Source organism: Phacochoerus africanus, chromosome 11 (assembly GCF_016906955.1).
Source record: "Phacochoerus africanus isolate WHEZ1 chromosome 11, ROS_Pafr_v1, whole genome shotgun sequence".
NCBI classification, from domain to species: Eukaryota; Metazoa; Chordata; class Mammalia; order Artiodactyla; family Suidae; genus Phacochoerus; species Phacochoerus africanus.
The window spans coordinates 22,618,800-22,637,005 of record NC_062554.1 but is presented as its reverse complement, the minus strand read 5'-3'; the positions used below and the strand labels follow the sequence as shown (position 1 = coordinate 22,637,005).

The 18,206-nt window shown below is 36.8% G+C and overlaps 1 protein-coding gene across 2 annotated transcripts in view; it reads right to left on the bottom strand.

Moving 5' to 3' along the window:
- Positions 1–18,206, bottom strand: part of LOC125111284 (Putative N-acetylated-alpha-linked acidic dipeptidase) — a 58,803-nt gene that overhangs the window by 29,139 nt on the left and 11,458 nt on the right. For both annotated transcript variants that reach the window (XM_047753193.1, XM_047753194.1), the window contains exons 4-6: positions 13,006–13,107; positions 3,929–4,054; positions 2,749–2,935 (exon numbers count right to left, since the gene is read on the bottom strand). In XM_047753193.1, coding sequence (XP_047609149.1) covers positions 2,749–2,935; positions 3,929–4,054; positions 13,006–13,107 — 415 coding nt within the window. The remainder of the gene's footprint in view (positions 1–2,748; positions 2,936–3,928; positions 4,055–13,005; positions 13,108–18,206) is intronic.

Below are 18,206 nucleotides of genomic sequence, written 5' to 3'. Positions count from 1 at the left end.
GATCAGCTTTATGTACACCGCTCACTTGCCAATATAATACACAAATTCTTTGTCTCAAAATGTACAGAACAGCATCTCCAACTCCTGACCACTGGAACACTTAGAGCTTTGGAGAATCTGCTTCCCAAGCTGTAGTCCTCATTTGGGCTTAAAAACAATTATTATTATTATTATTTTTTTTTTTTTTTTAGGGCTGCACCGGCGGCATATGGTGGTTCCCACGCAAGGGGTCGAATCAGACCTACAGCTGCCAGCCTACATCACAGTAACATAGGATCCAAGCTGCCATCTGCGACCTACACCACAGCTCACACCAACATCAGATCCTTAACCCACTGAGCGAGGCCAGGCACCCGCAACCTCATGGTTCCTCGTCGGATTCATTTTCACTGCGTTGCCACAACGGAACTCCTAAAATTATTTTCTTTCTTCTTGGCTTGACTGTTATTTGATTTGCCATCAACACACAAAAGAATAGATACTGCCTGATTCCATTTACATAAAGTTCAAAACCGAACTAATCCATGACTATAGAGATCAGAAGGTGGTTGCTTCTAGGAAGGTATGGTAAAATGTGACGAGAAAGGGGCATCAGAGAACTTTCTAGAATCATAGAAATGTCCTATATCTTATTCTGAATGACACTGATGTGTGCACTTTAAAAAACTTATTGAATTAACTCTTGAAATCTGTGCATTTTATTACATGTAAACTCTACTTGTAATTACAGGTAAAACACATTCTGTCATTTCTTCTTCCCATTTTTCTCCAAATATTTAAATTATAGGAACTTTTGGCTATTGCAAAAGCTATTCTTTTTATGGCTAAAATGACAATGATATTTTGTATGGGATTTGTCTTAAAATTCTCTAGGGTAATAATCAAAAAGGCGAGGATTGACAAAATGGTGATAATTATCTCTATTTTTGTCTACAGTAGAACTATTCCATAATAAAAAGTAAAATTACAAGGAAAAGATAAAATAGGGCACAAAAGGGAATTCAGCAAGTGTAAGCCCCATAGAGATAACATGATTTTTCTTTCTACGATGTCATCTTCTAAATTTGAGGATAGGATTTCCCTTGTGGCTCCGCAGATTAAGGATCTGGCGTTGTCAAGGAAGTGGCTCAGGTCACTGCTGTCACTCAGGCTTGATCCCTGGCCTGGAAACTTCTGTATGACGCGGGCACAAGCCAAAAATTTTTTGGCTTGTCAAATCTGATTTTATGTTCATAATTTTAGCTTTGTACAACCAACAGAGCTTAGGATAAACTGCATTTTCTCAAAACTTGGGGGGAAAAAAGTCTACAAAAAGTAAAGTTCAGGTAGAGTTACGTGATTTTATTATAAGATATTCGTCTTGCTTAAAAAAAAAGCTGTTTACATATACTGTGTTCCAAGAAGATTGATAAAGCCAAAACACATAAGCTTTACAGGAGTTTACAATTTGATAGGAAAAGCAGATGAAAAGTAAATATGGAAATGCCACTGATACTTTGACAACCTACTATATCCAAGTTACACACCTTTGTTAGCATTAAACCACGCGAACTAAACGATCATAGACTTTTGTAGATGTCATTACATAGCTGAGTACATTCAAAACAAGTTTAGCTCCCTGTTAATGATCTACTGTTTTATAGCAGAGCTGTAAGATTTACTGTTTTTACAGCAGAGCTACTGCTTTACAGCAGCATGAGATAAACAAGGTCAGATGGAGCCAGACCATCTGAATTTGAATCCCTGTTCCTCAGTGAGCGGTGTGATGGTCTATGGCAGGTTGCTTTCTTCAGATCTTACTTTCCTCCTCTGTCAAATAGAGATAATAATGCAACGAAGCTTACTGGGTAGTTAACGCATGTAAATAAGGAAGTGATCACCCCCGTCTTTATATAACAATGCTGCAATAAGCATTTTCTGGATTCTGTACTCTAAATGTGCCATTTCACATTTATAGAACTTCTTCTGTTCTACCATCCCTTGTCTACAACTTAGAAATTAAAAAAAAAAAAAAAAAAAAAAAAAGGAGTTCCCATCGTGGCGCAGTGGTTAACGAATCTGACTAGGAACCATGAAGTTGTGGGTTCGATTCCTGGCCTTGCTCAATGGGTTAAGGATCCGGCATTGCCATGAGCTGTGGTGTAGGTTGCAGATGCGGCTCGGATCCAGCGTTGCTGTGGCTGTGGCATAGGCTGGCGGCTACAGCTCTGATTAGACCCCTAGCCTAGGAATCTCCATATGCCAAGGGAGTAGCCCTAGAAAAGGCAAAAAGACAAAAAAAAAGTGAAATCCATTAATTTGGGAGAATTTACTTGGCAACAGAATGTGTGATCTAATGTAAACTCATTTGGCGGCACAAACCCAAGGCTGCTTATATTACTTACCTACTTCAAATTAATATGATTATTCATACATTTTACCACAAAAATATTTACATGCCTGCTTCCGATATTCTGTTCCAGCCTTCTGCATAAATGTGATGCAAGAAATGGTATATGCATCACAATACTTTTAAATATCTGAATATGCCTGCATTTCAAAACTTATCACACCCATGGGTTCCAAATAAGGGATAAGGGACCTGAATTGGTAATTTCCAGGGTTCAAAACTCTTGCCGAAATGCTTTGACTGACTTCTAAGATGCAAAGAGAATAAGAAAAAGATAAACTCTTGCCAAAGGAAACCTTTTGATAAAATCCCTTAAACATGTGAAGTGTTTTTGTGATGATTAAGGCCTGATCACTTACCATTTGCTGGGTAACCGGGTGTGAGAGGGTCGCCTGCACCATTAAGATTTAAGATATTTCCACGCTGAACACCCCCTCCAGGAAGATTCCAACCATCTGGATAGGACTGCACCCCAGGAGCAAAGTAATCAGCAGGGTCTGAGTACAAAATGATGCCTTTGGCCCCCGCCAGCTGGGCATTTTTAACCTGGAAAACGCAATGTGTTTCTTAGTTCGAGTCGGTCTTTCAAAATCACACTTAAATACGCAGTCAAACCTTTGAGTCACTGGACCTCCAACAAAGGACCCCTCACAGAGAATTGGCTTTTACTTTTTCCTCCTGCAAGCCCTAAAAATGAGTGTGCAGGAATGGATCAGCCCTCAGAGCAGCAGATTTGGAAAATGTACATGTTATCAGTGGTGAGGACGTGCTGTTTCCTTCCTCTAGTCTAGAAACGCAATAAGCAAGTGGACACATAGACCGGATTCCCATTTCTTCTCTGGTTGGAAAGGGAATAGTTTTGAATTTTAATTTCCCACAAAAGAGGGGAAAAAAATTAGCAAATCAAGTGACAATAACTTGCAAACTGCCACGTATAAGTTGGTTTCTCTTATTACCTATATAACAAAAATTCACACTAAAATTTAATTTAGTAAATATTAACAAAGATACTGAAGAGTAACAACAAACCCAGTGCCTGCTTCTTTGTACACCACAGGCATATTTTGTAGGCACGGAAAACATCTCTTCTATTCTCCCTGAACTTCCGCGCTGGCCAGATTCCAATGACCCAGTTGGTTGGTTTGTTTTTAAGGCTTTTAATTTTTTTATTTTTATTTATTTTTTAATCATTTTTAAATTATTCAATGAACGCTATTATACGTATAATGTACACCCATCATCACAACCTAATTTTAGAACACTTCCCATCCCAAACCCCCAGGCCACCCCTGCCTCTCCCACACATGTCCCCTTTGGTAACCATAAGTTTTCCAAAGTCTGTGAGTCCGTTTCTGTTCTGCAAATGACCCAATTTAAAATCCTCATCTATAAACTAGTAAATATATTCTCCCTATTAGATGAGCAGGATACAGAATATGAGATCAGAGTCCTCAGAAAGTTTTGAGGAGTTGGTTCCACCCATGTAAGATACAATATAACTTTTTATTCCTGAGGAAAGAAAAAAAGGATGATTTTTACCTTATTTCCTCTGAAAATTTTCCCATATCTGGCGATCAGAATCTTCCCAGAGCAATTGATTTTCATGTCCCGCTCTAATTTAAAGAAGTCTTCGGTTCGTGCGTAGTTCACATACACCAGGTCACCCTGTTGGGATCACAGATGACTTAGTACAAATGAAATTTAATACAGAGAGGCTTCTCTGCGTGAGATCTGTTTCACATCTTTGAAAGAGAGAAGAGGCAAGAGTGCGCATGAGCAACATGAGATTCAAGAGAGAAATGAAAACTTGAATTGATAAGGCAATTAGCTGGGTTAGAGACCCTATGAATTAACCAGTAAGTTTTGTTTATGTCCACGTCTCCTCTGTAGAGGCTATAAAATTATAGAAGCATTCCTCAGAAAAATGCACATAAATATACACATTGCTGCATGCAATCTGGAAGGGTCCTACTACCCAAGGTAAAGAAGCCCTTGATGAGAACTTTAATCTCTTGGAAGTACATTCACAAATAGTAGCTTATTTTTTTTTTTTTTTGTCTTTTTGCTATTTCTTGGGCCGCTCTCGCGGCATATGGAGGTTCCCAGGCTAGGGGTCGAAGCGGAGCTGTAGCCACCGGCCTATGCCAGAGCCACAGCCACACGGGATCCGAGCCACGTCTTCGACCTACACCACAGCTCATGGCAACGCCGGATTGTTAACCCACTGAGCAAGGGCAGGGACCGAACCCGCAACCTCATGGTTCCTAGTCGGATTCGTTAACCACTGCGCCACGACGGGAACTCCACAAATAGTAGCTTAATAGTCTTCACACCACTAAGTAAAGACAAGACAGGTAATATCAAGGCTTTACGGATCTGGCTTCGTATCATTAGTAAAATTATGTGCGACTCTTACAACCTCTCCAAGTCCCAACATTATCATTTGTAAAATGGCCTGTTAGATTAGATCAGTGTTCTTCACAGTTTTGTTTTGTTTTCCCCTTACCTACTCCTTCAATTAAGGTTTCCAAGGGGGAGGGAGTGGGATGGACGGGGAGTGTCAGGTTACTAGATGCCAACTATTGCATTTAGAATGGATAAGCAATGAGGTCCTACTACACAGCACGGGGAACTGTATCCAATCTCCTGGGACAGACCATGATGGAAGACAGTGTGCGAAACAGAACGTATATTATGTGTATGACTGGATCACTATGCTTACTTACAACACAAAGTGACACAACACTATAAATCAACTATAATTTTAAAAATTAAGTAAAATTTTTAAAAATTTTTTAAAAAAGAAAAGCAATATACCCCTCATATATACTTTCAGTCAACATCTGAAATGTATATCTTTAAGTGGCCACAAAGAATGCAAATTTCCAGCACATTAGAAACATTAACATTTTTTGAAGCAAACTGTACCTCACATTTCATATGTATCCAAAGGAATTTAAATACTGTACAGATTTATTATTCGGCATCATCCATTTAAGAAACACACACTTCTCTTTAGTCAGAATTTCATCATCACTTTTTCTTCTTGAACTTGTATTTGGCCTGCTCCCCTAAAGCATTTTTTACTCTAAAGTAAAACATATCCGCACTGGACACCAGGGTGCACTGCCGAGATTCCCCTTGAATGGAGGTGCAGGAAAGGCTTTTCTGAAGACAGCCTTTATGTGCCAGGCCCCTGCTCAAGGTCATGCCCATTCTCAGGATACACATATTCAATGACTGATCCGCGTGAGAACGTGAGGACCTGGACATCACTGCCCAGCTGAGGACAATCCTGGAGGGATATCCTAATTCCAGAGCAGGATGACTGCGGCTCTCCTTGAGCTGACTTGAGGTGCACCTTCTCCCTCTGCCTATTCTAACGTCCTTCCCCTCCCTGCCACAGATACTAGTCCCAAGAGAACACTCCTTAATTAACATCAAGCACACTGAACTCCACTCAGCGTCTGTTACCTAGAATCTGGGTATGGTTGAAAGTCTCTTACTAATCACTGCCAAACCTGCCTTGATTAAGAATGTGTGTGTGGGAGTGCCTGTCGTGGCGCAGTGGTTAATGAATCCGACTAGGAACCATGAGGTTGTGGGTTCGATCCCTGCCCTTGCTCAGTGGGTTAAGGATCTGGCGTTGCCTTGAGCTGTGGTGTGGGTCGCAGACGCGGCTCAGATCCCACATTGCTGTGGCTCTGGCGTAGGCTGGCAGCTCAGCTCGAATTAGATCCCTAGCCTGAGAACCTCCATGTGCCACAGGTGTGGCTCTAAAGTGCAAAAAACAAACAAACAAACAAACAAAAAAACCTTTACTTGACCACAAAAAAAAAAGAATGAAATAATGCCATTTGCAGCAATATGGATGGATCTAGAAGTTTTCACACTAAGTAAAGTCAGACAAGAACAAATACATGATATCACCTATATGTGGAATCTAATAAAAATAATACAAAAGAACATAAACTCCAAAATCAAACTTATGATTATCTAAGGGGAAACCATGGCCAGGGGGGGTGTGCATAAATTAGGAAGGTGGGATTAACACATACACAATACTATATATAAAATAGATAACTAACAAGAACCTACTGTATAGCACAGAGAACGCTACTCAATATTCTGTAATAACCTATATGGGAAAAAAGAATGGATATATGTATATGTAGAACTGACTATGCTGTACACCTGAAACTAACACTACATTGTAACACAACTAAACTCCAGTAAAATGTATTAAAGAAACAAAAAAACTTTACTTCAAATACAACTCCTAGTGCTATAGGATGCCAAAGTATTAGGTCATGGATCTACGGATGAATAAATTATTTCCAGAAGGGTCAGGTCTCAGTATGAGTTCTATTCACATTTCTTGTTTTCAGACATAAGTTCTGAGAAAACTTGGGATGGGAACGACAGATATTTGTTATGAAATTTTCACCAAATTATTTAAACTCTTTCCAAGTTACAACCCCTAAATCTCACACTGACCCATTATCCAAGTTAAATCTGATGATAGTAGCTGTAAACTCAATTTGGCTCATCTTCTTTTTTTTTTGTCTTTTTTTTTGCTATTTCTTGGGCCGCTCCCGCGGCATATGGAGGTCCCCAGGCTAGGGGTTGAATCAGAGCTGTAGCCACCGGCCTATGCCAGAGCCACAGCAACGCGGGATCCGAGCCGCATCTGCAACCTACACCACAGCTCACGGCAACACCGGATCGTTAACCCACTGAGCAAGGGCAGGGACCGAACCCGCAACCTCATGGTTCCTAGTCGGATTCGTTAACCACTGCACCACGACGGGAACTCCATGGCTCATCTTTAATTTTGTTCAACTGCAAACCATCTGACTTGCCAAATCTGTGTTACCTGGCTATTAGAATCTTTCACTATCACCTCTTAGTTTGGAGCCCCAGAGTTTTTTTTTTTTTTCCACAACTCAGGGATATGCTTCATATTGTTTTAGGATGGATGAGTGATGGCTCTCATACATAAGAGAAAAATCATTGTAAACAGGGAGGTAGGGACAGGGTACCAGAAGGACCTCTCCACAGGCAAGTTCTCAATTGCATCAGAGAGTACACTGAGACATTTATGGTGCAAATGATTTCTTTAAAATGATCCTATGTCTGATTTTGGAAAGTCTTCACACATCCTAGTTTGAAGTCCCTGTCCTATATGCTTTCTAATATCCTATCATTTTATTTTGGTTATGTTTTCCTCTTTGATGACATGTCTTATAACATGTGCCTCCCCCCAAATATATAACATATTGAAATAAAGTTGTTTCCAAGCTGATTCTAGGATTCACTTGACAAACTTGAAGACATATTATTATGTGCCCACAGTGTTCTAGAAATTAAGGATTCAGCAAATCCCTGTCCGTGAAGAAACTTACATTCAAGTGGAGAGCAGGAAGATATTAAAATTGATAACTAAGTAAACTGTATACTATATTAAAAGGGGATAAGCTCTTTAAAAAGTTTAAATATAGTAGGCAAGCAGGGAACTAGTACTCATTTGGGTACAATTTTCAAAAAAAGGAGAAAGTCTATTAAGAAGGTAATATTTGAATCTTTGCTTCAATAAAAAGATTACATTTAGTTTTTATAATTTCTTCCTAAAACCAATGCAATATCAATGTTCTGTCGAAGGCAGTACATTATAATTGTCCGTCTTCTCTAAAGCTCACTCTGTGAACACAGAGTCATTAACCAACTTGGTTTCAGTGAATTTTGTTTTAATGTAAATGTTCTACTTGAAATTTATCCCTGTCTAATATCAACTTTAGGAAGACTAACTACTTCTTTAAATGTATTTAAGTTGTGGTTATCTTTTGATAAATCTGTATCTCTCACGAAACAAATTATGATGGAGATTGGATAGGAGAAGACTTCGTTTAAAAATGACAGTAAATTCTGAAAATGAAAACAAGCGTGACACACAGGCCCTCTTGGCACGTCACAAATGCAAGTTGTCATTGCTAGTTAGGAAAAAAAAAAAAAGCCTTTTCAGACAATGAACTTTTTGTAAAATTTACACTGCACCATTGTTCCATAAATGGGAGTAAACACAATCTTGCACTGTCAGGCTACAATTTTCCATTTCTTTCAAGTTTCTATCTTCCTGCCATTGTTAATAGAGACAGAATTGAGGCCCAAGACCAATACAAAGCATGGTTCTTTGAGAATCAACACCTAGAACCTTGTTAAAAACAACAGAATCAACAGCTAGAACCTTGTTAGAAATAAATTTTCAAGCTTCACAAAAGACCTACTGAAATTCAGGGGGTAGGAACTGAAATCTGTTTTATAAGCTCTCTGGATTACTGTGATAGATGCTGAGTTTGATTAAACTATATTTTACAGACATTTTCAAATGGCTAATTTCAAATACCATAAAGCAAGGAATTGCCTGGTGGCCCAGGAGATGAAGGACCCAACATTATCACTGCTGTGGCTTGGGTCGCAGCTGTGGTGTGGGTTCTATCCCTGGCCTGGGAATTTCTGCATGCCGCAGGAGTGCCCCCCCCCAAAAAAAAAAGAAAAAGAAAGAAAGAAATCAAATAACCTAAAGCAAAAGTCAGTATTTTTCACACTCCAGAAGATTCAGATATAGATCCAAAGATTACTTACAGTGAAATTAGCTTAAGCACACATACAGACATACGTAATTAAAAGACAAAACAGGAGTTTCCATCATGGCTCAGCGGAAATGAATCTGACTAGCATCCTTGAGGACACAGGTTCAATCCCTGGCCTTGCTCAGTGGGTTAAGGATCCGGCATTGCTGTGAGCTGTGGTGTAGGTCGTAGACACGGCTCGGATCCTGCATTGCCGTGGCTGTAGCACAGGCAAGCAGCTACAGTTCCGATTAGACCCCCAGCCTGGGAGCTTCCATATGCTGCAGGTGTGGCCCTAAAAAGACAAAATTAATACTCCACTGCTGGATCACAGGTAATCCAATGAAACACACCAGTTAGCAAATTAATTTAATATTTGAACACAAACAATTCCATGAAGAATCATATGCACTTTCTACCCTCTCATTAATCTGGAAAAGTCTAAGTCTACTTGAAAGAAATGAGTTAATAATCTCCATGAATTTCTTAAGAGTAGAATAAATCTGTCAAAATTGGACATGCAAAAGAATCAAACTGGACTACTTTCTCACACCATACACAAAAGTTAAAAAATGGACTAAAGACAAAATATAAGATCTGAAGCCATAAAACTTCTAGAAAAAAAAAAATAGGCCATTTCTTTGACATTGGTCTTAGAAATATTTTGGGGAGGGATATATTTCCTTGGGCAAGAGAAACAAAAGCAAAAATAAACAAATGGCTTACATCAAACTAAAAAGTTTTGCGCAGCAAAGGAAACTGAACACAGCTAAAAGGATGCCTACTAAGTGGGAGAAGATATTTGCAAATTATATATCTGATAAGGGGTAATATTCAAAATATACAAAGAATACATACAACTGAACATAAAAAAAAATTGAAAAAATGGACAGAGAACTGAATAGACAGTTTTCAAAAGAAGACATACAGATGGCCAACGGGCACATGAAAAGATGCTCAACATCACTCATCATCAGGAAAAAGCAAATCAAAACCACAATGAGGTATCATCTCACATCTCTCAGAATGGCTATCATCAAAGCCATGGAACCCTGTGGAGAAAAGGGAACCCTGGTGAAGTGTTAGTGGGAAGGTAAATTGGTGCAGCTACTATGGAAAACAGTATGGAGATTCCCTGCAAAATTAAAAATAGAACTACAGTATGATCCAGCATTTCCACTTCCATGGTATTTCTCAAAGGAAAACAAAAACACGAATTCCAAAGGAAAAACGTACCCCTCTGTTCACTGCATCAGTATCTACAATGGTCAAGATATGGAAGCAACCTTAACTCCCACCAACAGATGAATGGATAAAGAAGATACGGCATATATATACCATTGAGTATTACTCAGCCATAATAAACAGCTTTCCTACTAAAATAGTTAATATCAAGTGGTTCAGTTTTGGGTTTGAGAGGCCCAGGATATAGTCCCAAGAAGTTTTTTTTGTTTTGTTTTGTTTTTTCTCCTGTCACTCTTTTCTCTATTCTGCCCTATTGTGAGTTGACATAAAAATACACACTGCAAAACATATGTGAGGCTTGGACATTAAAATAACTGTCAGTGAACTTGCAGGGCAAGGAGGAGGCTAATCCATATATCACACACAGAAACTGTTTTAATGGCAACAACTTCATTATTGTTTCTGAACATGAGAGATGAGCCAACACACCCAAAAAAATCCTTCAGGTAAATAGCAAAGAATTTGGTTTGGCAGGGTGTGAATACCACGGCCTTTCTTCTCACTTTACTGTAGTAAACGGAAATAGATTCTTCTCACCTAGATTAATAGCTCTTTGAACTTGATAAAAGATATGTAAATTTTTGGCTATAAGAAGTTGTTAATTGACAACTGGGCATATTAAAATATCACACAATAGAGAGAGGTAAGGACTTGACTATCCTTGGAAGCAGCTTCAGTAAAAAATTTATGTTTAGCATTAAATTGATATTTAAAGATACATGTCTTCACCAGTTAAAATTTACTGCAAGAACATACGGATGATTTAATATTAGGCAATGCCATATTTTTTAATAAGTAAGGTTAAGAAACATACTGTTTTTATTATTTTCTAATGCATTTGATTTATTAACTTATAATTTAAAAGCCCTCACAAACTTGGAATATTTTCTTTTGGTTGTATGAATTTTTCCTCCAAATGAGTACTTAGCATCAGTCAATGGTATAATATTAAAAAAAAATTCTCCCTATAAATTAGCACATCCATAGAATGCCTATAATGATTGTGATTACTTGGCACACATAGAAATAAGGGATATGGATTTGGCACCCTCTCTAATCTATTTATGTCCTTACCAATGGATATATTTGTATAAAAACATGGCCAAATTGTTTTGTAATTGGTGTATTTTAAATGTACACAAATAGTATTATACTTTAGATTTAAGTTGGTCTCTTACTGTTTTCAACCAGATTTTTTTTAAATCTGTTGATTTATGTCGGAGTAGTTTATTTTTCATTGGTGTATATTATTCCATGTTATGTTTATATTTTTAGAAAGATATTAATAAATTATATTTGACTTTCAAAATTTATCTTTTTATGGAAAAACAAAAGTACTTTGCAGGAATCTGAGGGTTTCTTATAAAATTTCAGATGATAGTTTTGCATGCTGATTTATTGACTAAACCACTCTTTTTTTTTTTTTTTTTTAGGGCCACACTTGTGGCATATGTAAGTTCCTGAGCTAGGGTTCTAATTAGAGCTGCATCTGAGGTCTACACCACAGCCACAGCAGTGTCAAATCTAAGCTGTGGACCTATGCTGCAGCCTGCAGCAATGATGGATCTTTAACCCACTGAGTGAAGCCAGGGATTGAACCCACATCCCCATGGATACTAGTCGAGTTCTTAATCCACTGAGCCACAACAGGAACTCTATGGATATTCACACTCTTCACTTAAAAACAGCAACAATTTCAAATTCTCATTCAAGTCCTTTGAAAATTAGTCAAAGCTATACAATGGTATTAAGATACAATATTTTCAAGCAGTGGAAGTTACATGGCAATAAGGAACTGATAAATGCAAAAATGTAAATTTCAGAGACTATGCTTAATGAAAGAAGTTAAACAGAAATGATTACGTGCTATACAATTCCATTTATATTAATTTCTAGTATAGGCAAAAATAATCAATAGTGACAAAAATAAAGTCAAAAGAATGACTACCTTTGCAACTCCCCATCATGGCACAGTGGAAATGAATCTGACTAGGAATCATGAGGTTTTGGGTTCGATCCCTTGCCTTTCTCAGTGGGTTAAAGATCCAGCATTGCCATGAGCTATGGTGTAGGTCGCAGACGTGGCTTGATCTGGCATTGCTGTGGCTCTGGCGTAGGCTGGCAGTGGTAACTCTGATTCGACCCCTAGCCTGGGAACCTCCATATGCTGCAGGTAAGGCCCTAAAAAAAAAGCAAGAAAAAAAAAGAGAATGACTACCTTGAGGATGCATGGAGTTGATTGAGAAGGGGCATAAAGGATACTAGTCAAGTTCTTAACCCACTGAGCCACATTACTATTTTTGAAGTGACAGTAATATTCTATATGATGATGGGGTTTGAATTACATAAGTATATGCATTTGTCAAAAGAATAAATGTACATTTTCAATTTCTACATCTTAATGTAGTAAATTTTATCTTAAAAACACTATAAATACAAAATAAATGTCTATTCCTTTTATTATTAAGAAATCCTATTTCTATCTTTATTTTTTAAAGTTTTATTGAAGTACAGTTGATTTACAATGTGGTAATTTCTGCTGTACAAAAAAGTGATTCAGTTATACATATACACACACCCATTCTTTTTTAGATTTTTTTTCCCATATAGATTAGCATGAGAAATTCTATTTCTTAAATGCTGAAAAAGATAAATTTGGATTACCACAAAACCTCTTAGTTACTGCCTGCATGTATAAGGGCGTTCTGTTTGTTATTTTTATTACATTGCATGCATATTTACCTCTGGCATTCCTTGTGGAGAGAAGGCACTAAAAGGTGGCACAACATCTGAAACATTTTCATATCCAGGAGGAGGTGGTTCAAATAATGATGTGTTGAAAATCTAGAGAAACAAAATAATAAGAAGCAAATCAGCTAAAGTTTGATTACTAGACCCAAGCAAGGAAAGGAGTATTAATCTCTTTTGTCAGTAGAAGTTAATCAAGCTTTTGATATTTTGAAGATACATATCAAAGAGCTATCACTGTGAGGATTTCATGAGACAAATAAACTGCAGGCCCTTAGAGGATTTACAAACATGAGCTTTTGATTTAGAAGGAAAAGTTTAATTTGCAAATAACATCGTATAGTATTCTTAGTCACTTTTATAATTGCTAAGACAATTACTTAGGAGCAAATTAAATGTGAAATTCACTTTGAACCAAATATAATCTTTTTAAGTATATCACTGAATTAGAAAAAAAAAATTAAGGAATACGCAGCAAAAAAAAAAAAAAAACCAACAAGAAAGCAGCAATCCTGAGAGGTCACAGTAAAGTCTGCTTTTGCCTCAGTTTTCTCTATCAAAGCCCTGAGCCCCCTGAAACAAGTATAAGCATTAAAAGACAAAGCCTACAGTCAATACAGATGACAGGAGACCCCTGAATAAAGCAGAGTCTCCAAGGAGCAACATCCTTTATAGTTAAAGAAAGGCCGGAAATAAAAACTGCCCTTCAAAAAACAATAGGTTAGAGTAGAAGGAAACAACTGCCCCCAGAGGATTCACATGTCTATAATTTTCCACTCACAACCAATGCAATACAAATGATTCAGGCTAAAAATTTATTTCACAGTGGTACCAGGTTATTGGTTTGCCCTGGGTTCTAGAAGAAATTACCGGGAGGAATCAGGTCTTAAACAATCCCCACAAAGTTCTGAGGAAGAAGAACTCACATTACTAAATACACACAAAGCACAATGGAAAAGAGTTGACAAAAGAACAGGGAATAAAACCAGACTGAAACACAGAAAATTAATCAGTTCGGAAGATAGAGCTAAAGAAATTAACTCAGAATGCCCCACAGATTCATAGAAATTTAAAAAAAAATGTAAAAGAAATTTTAACAGACCTAAAATATAAAGGAAGAAGGTTCAGAAAACCTATTAGGAAATTAACAGAAAGAATGTGAAAGAGCTAATTTTTAATATATAATGACTTAAGAATTTTCCAAAACTGATAGAAATTATGAACTCTGATTCAGGAGGTCCAATGAACCCTGACCAAGGTAAACAAAAAATAATTTACTTGCAAACCCATCATCAAAAGAAAACAAAAAGACAACTTACAGAATAGGAGAAAATAGTTTCAAATGATGCAACTGACAAGGGCTTAATCTCTAGCATATGCAAGCAACTTATAGAACTCAACAGCAAAAAGAAAGCCAACAACCCAACTGAAAAATGGGCAAAAGACCTGAATAGACATTTTTCCAAGGAAGATGTACAGATGGCCAACAAGCACATGAAAAAATGCTCAACATCACTGATTAGTAGAGAAATGCAAATCAAAGCTACCATAAGATACAACCTCACACCAGTCAGAATGGCCCCTCCACAAATAACAAATGCTGGAGGGGGTGTGGAGAAAAGGGAATCCTCCTGCCCTGTTGGTGGGAATGTAAACTGGTACAATCACTATGGAAAACAGTATGGAGATACCTTAGAAATCTATACATAGAACTACCATATGACCCAGCAACCCCTCTCTTGGGCATATATCCAGACAAAACTTTCCTTAAAAAAGACACATGCACACACATGTTCATTGTAGCACTATTCACAATAGCCAAGACATGGAAACAACCCAAATGTCCATCGACAGATGACTAGATTAGGAAGATGTGGTATATATACACAATGGAATGCTACTCTGCCATAAAAAGAACAAAATAATGCCATTTGCAGCAACATGGATGGAACTAGAGACTCTCATACTGAGTGAAGTAAGTCAGGAAGAGAAAGACAAATATCATATGATATCACTTATATCTGGAATCTAATATATGGCACAAATGAACCTTTCCACAGGAAAGAAAATCATGGACTTGCAGAATAGATTTGTGCTCGCCAAGGGGGAGTGGGAGGGAGTTGGGTGGTTGGGGAGCTTGGGGTTAATGGATACAAACTATTGCCTTTGGAATGGATTAGCAATGAGATCCTGCTGTGTAGCACTGGGAACTATGTCTAGTCACTTACGATGGAGCATGATAATGTACGAAAATAGAATATATACATGTTATGTGTAACTGGGTCACCATGCTATACAGTAGAAAAAAAATATTGCATTGCAAAAATAACTATCAAAAATAATAACAAAAGACCCTGCAATATTCAATATAGTACTTAATGTTAAAAGTTGCAAAAAGAGAAATTATGCAAGCTATCCAAACAGAATAAAAATTAGATTGACAGATGACTTCTCAACACTAACAATGGAAGCCACAATTCAGTTGGATATTTTGCTCTATGTTAACATACAATAACTGTCAAAATATAAATCTATGTCCCATAAAGTCCCACCCAAAATTAACAACTTAGGGTTAAGAGATGTTCACTTAAAACAAAGAAAACTTCTATAGGATATCATTTAACAAATCAAATAAAACCTCTAAAAGAAGCCCTAAGATGATGGAAGAGGGACTTATAAGGTATTGCAAATGTGTGAGGAAAAGTTAACAAACACATAGTATATAATAATAGCAGATTGCACTTTTTAAATTGTTATTTCTCCAATACAATTTTTTTCTACTGTACAGCATGGTGACCCAGTTAGATTGCATTTTTTTAAGTTTATAAAACAAGATTAAATTAGAATTATCGGTCTAAATTGGTAATGCATGACAAGTTAAAATGTTCTGAGATTATTATATTGCAGAAATATTGATTAAATTATGACACTGTTAAGTAGGAATCAATTTTTTTTTTAGGTTCCAAACTACTAAAAGAATAAAACTAATAAAATTAATTACTATAAATAAGTACAACAAATTAAAATAATAAACTAAAAAAATAAATATATAAAATAAAATAATAAACTGTGATTAAAAAGCATATGTCAGCTGTGTATTTTTTTTTTGTATTTTTTGTCCTTTTAGGGCCACACCCATGGCATATGGAGGTTCCCAGGCTAGGGGTCTAATAGGAGCTGTAGCCTACAGCTTAGGCCACAGCCACAGCAACACCAGATCCAAGCCGCGTCTGCATCCCACACAACAGCTCACAGCAAGGCTGGATTCCTAATCCAGGAAGCGAGGCCAGGGATCGAACCCACAACTTCATGATTCCCAGTCATATTTGTTTCTGCTGTGCCACAACAGGAACTCCAGCTGTGTATCATTTTATCACAGCCAACTTATACACAAGGTCACAGTAAGTTTGGAAAAGTCACAAAGCTGAGAAAGAAAAGCCAAGCTAACACTGTTTACATCTAATAAGAGAACTTCAAACTATAAGAAGTAGAAGCTGATGGAATTCCTAAGGGAAATAAAAATAATTCACCACTATAGTCAGATAATCTAAAGTTCTTTTCTCAGTAATTAAAAAAGATAGCACATAAAATTAGAACACATCAAGGATAAAGTATGGTTTAGCCAAACAAAAAATTTGAACTAACGAACAAATACAAAACTATTAAACCCAACAACTGAAGAATATATATTTTTTCAAATGAGCACAGAACATTTATAAAAATTGACCACCTAATAGCTTTTAAAGGAAGTCTCAGCAATTGCCACCAGGTTAGTGCCATACAAACCACATTATCTGATCATAATGTAGTTAATTTGCAAAACCAGATGAGACTGATAAAGGAAAAAGCTTTACATTTAAAATTTCAAAGACACCAACATCAAATGCTTTCACTGACATGTGGAATCTGAAAAAAGGACAGACTGAACCTCTTTGCAGAACACATGCTGACTCATAGACATTGAAAAACTTATGGTCTCCGGAGGAGACAGTTTGGGGCATGGGGGGATGTGCTTGGGATGTGGGATGGAAATAGCGTGAAATCAGATTGTTATGATCATTATACAACTACAGATGTGATAAGTTCATTTGAGTAATAAAAAAAGTAAATAAATAAATAAATAAATAAAAATTTAAAAATACCTCTAAATAGCTCCAAGAACAAGACAAAAACACAGAAATTAGAGGATATTTATTTATTCATGAGAACTAAAATATTTTTCCAAACTTGTGAGATCTATTTAAGTGGTTCTTAGAAGGAAATTTTGGTTTTAATACTCATATTAGAAAAGATTGACCATCAATAAATTAGGTATCCAACTGAAAATGCTACAAAGAACAGCAAAATAAAACACCAGGAAAGTAAAAGAGGAAATTATAAAGTAAGAATAGAATTAATGAGACATAAAACAGATATACAAGAAATGATTGCCAGAGCTGAAAGTTTATTCTTTGAAAATACAATAAAATTGACATATATTTGTCAATATCATTAAGAAAAAATATAAGAAAAGCACAAATAAGTGATATTAGGAGTGAGAAAAAGTATTTATCTATATATATTCTGTGCAGATTCAAAAAGATAAGAAAAAGTAGGAAGAACTATGCCAATAATTGAAAACTTAGATGAAATGGAAAAATGCATTTAAAAACTTATTAAAACTGACCTAAGAATGCATTTTTAAAAATCGAAATAGTCCTGTAACAATAAAGAAATCAAATCAGTAGTTTAAAATCTCCCATAAAAACAAAACATAAAGATCACCTAGTTTTCTCGAGTTTGAAAGATTAAAGTAAAAGATAACACAACCTATTTGAGATTAAAAAGTCAATTCATTTTGGAGTTCCCGTTGTGGCGCAGTGGTTAACGAATCCGACTAGGAACCATGAGGTTGCGGGTTCGATCCCTGGCCTCGCTCAGTGGGTTAGGGATCCGGCATTGCCGTGAGCTGTGGTGTAGCCCGCACATGCGGCTCAGATCCCGCGTTGCTGTGGCTCTGACATAGGCCAACATCAACAGCTCTGATTAGTCCCCTAGCCTGGGAACCTCCATATGCTGAGGGAAGCAGCCCTAGAAAAGACTAAAAAAATTTTAAAAATAAATAAATAAATAAAAAGTCAATTCATTTTACGAGGCAAACATAATCTAGAAATTATAACCCAATAAGCAAAGTACAAAAATACAGGTCAAATGTA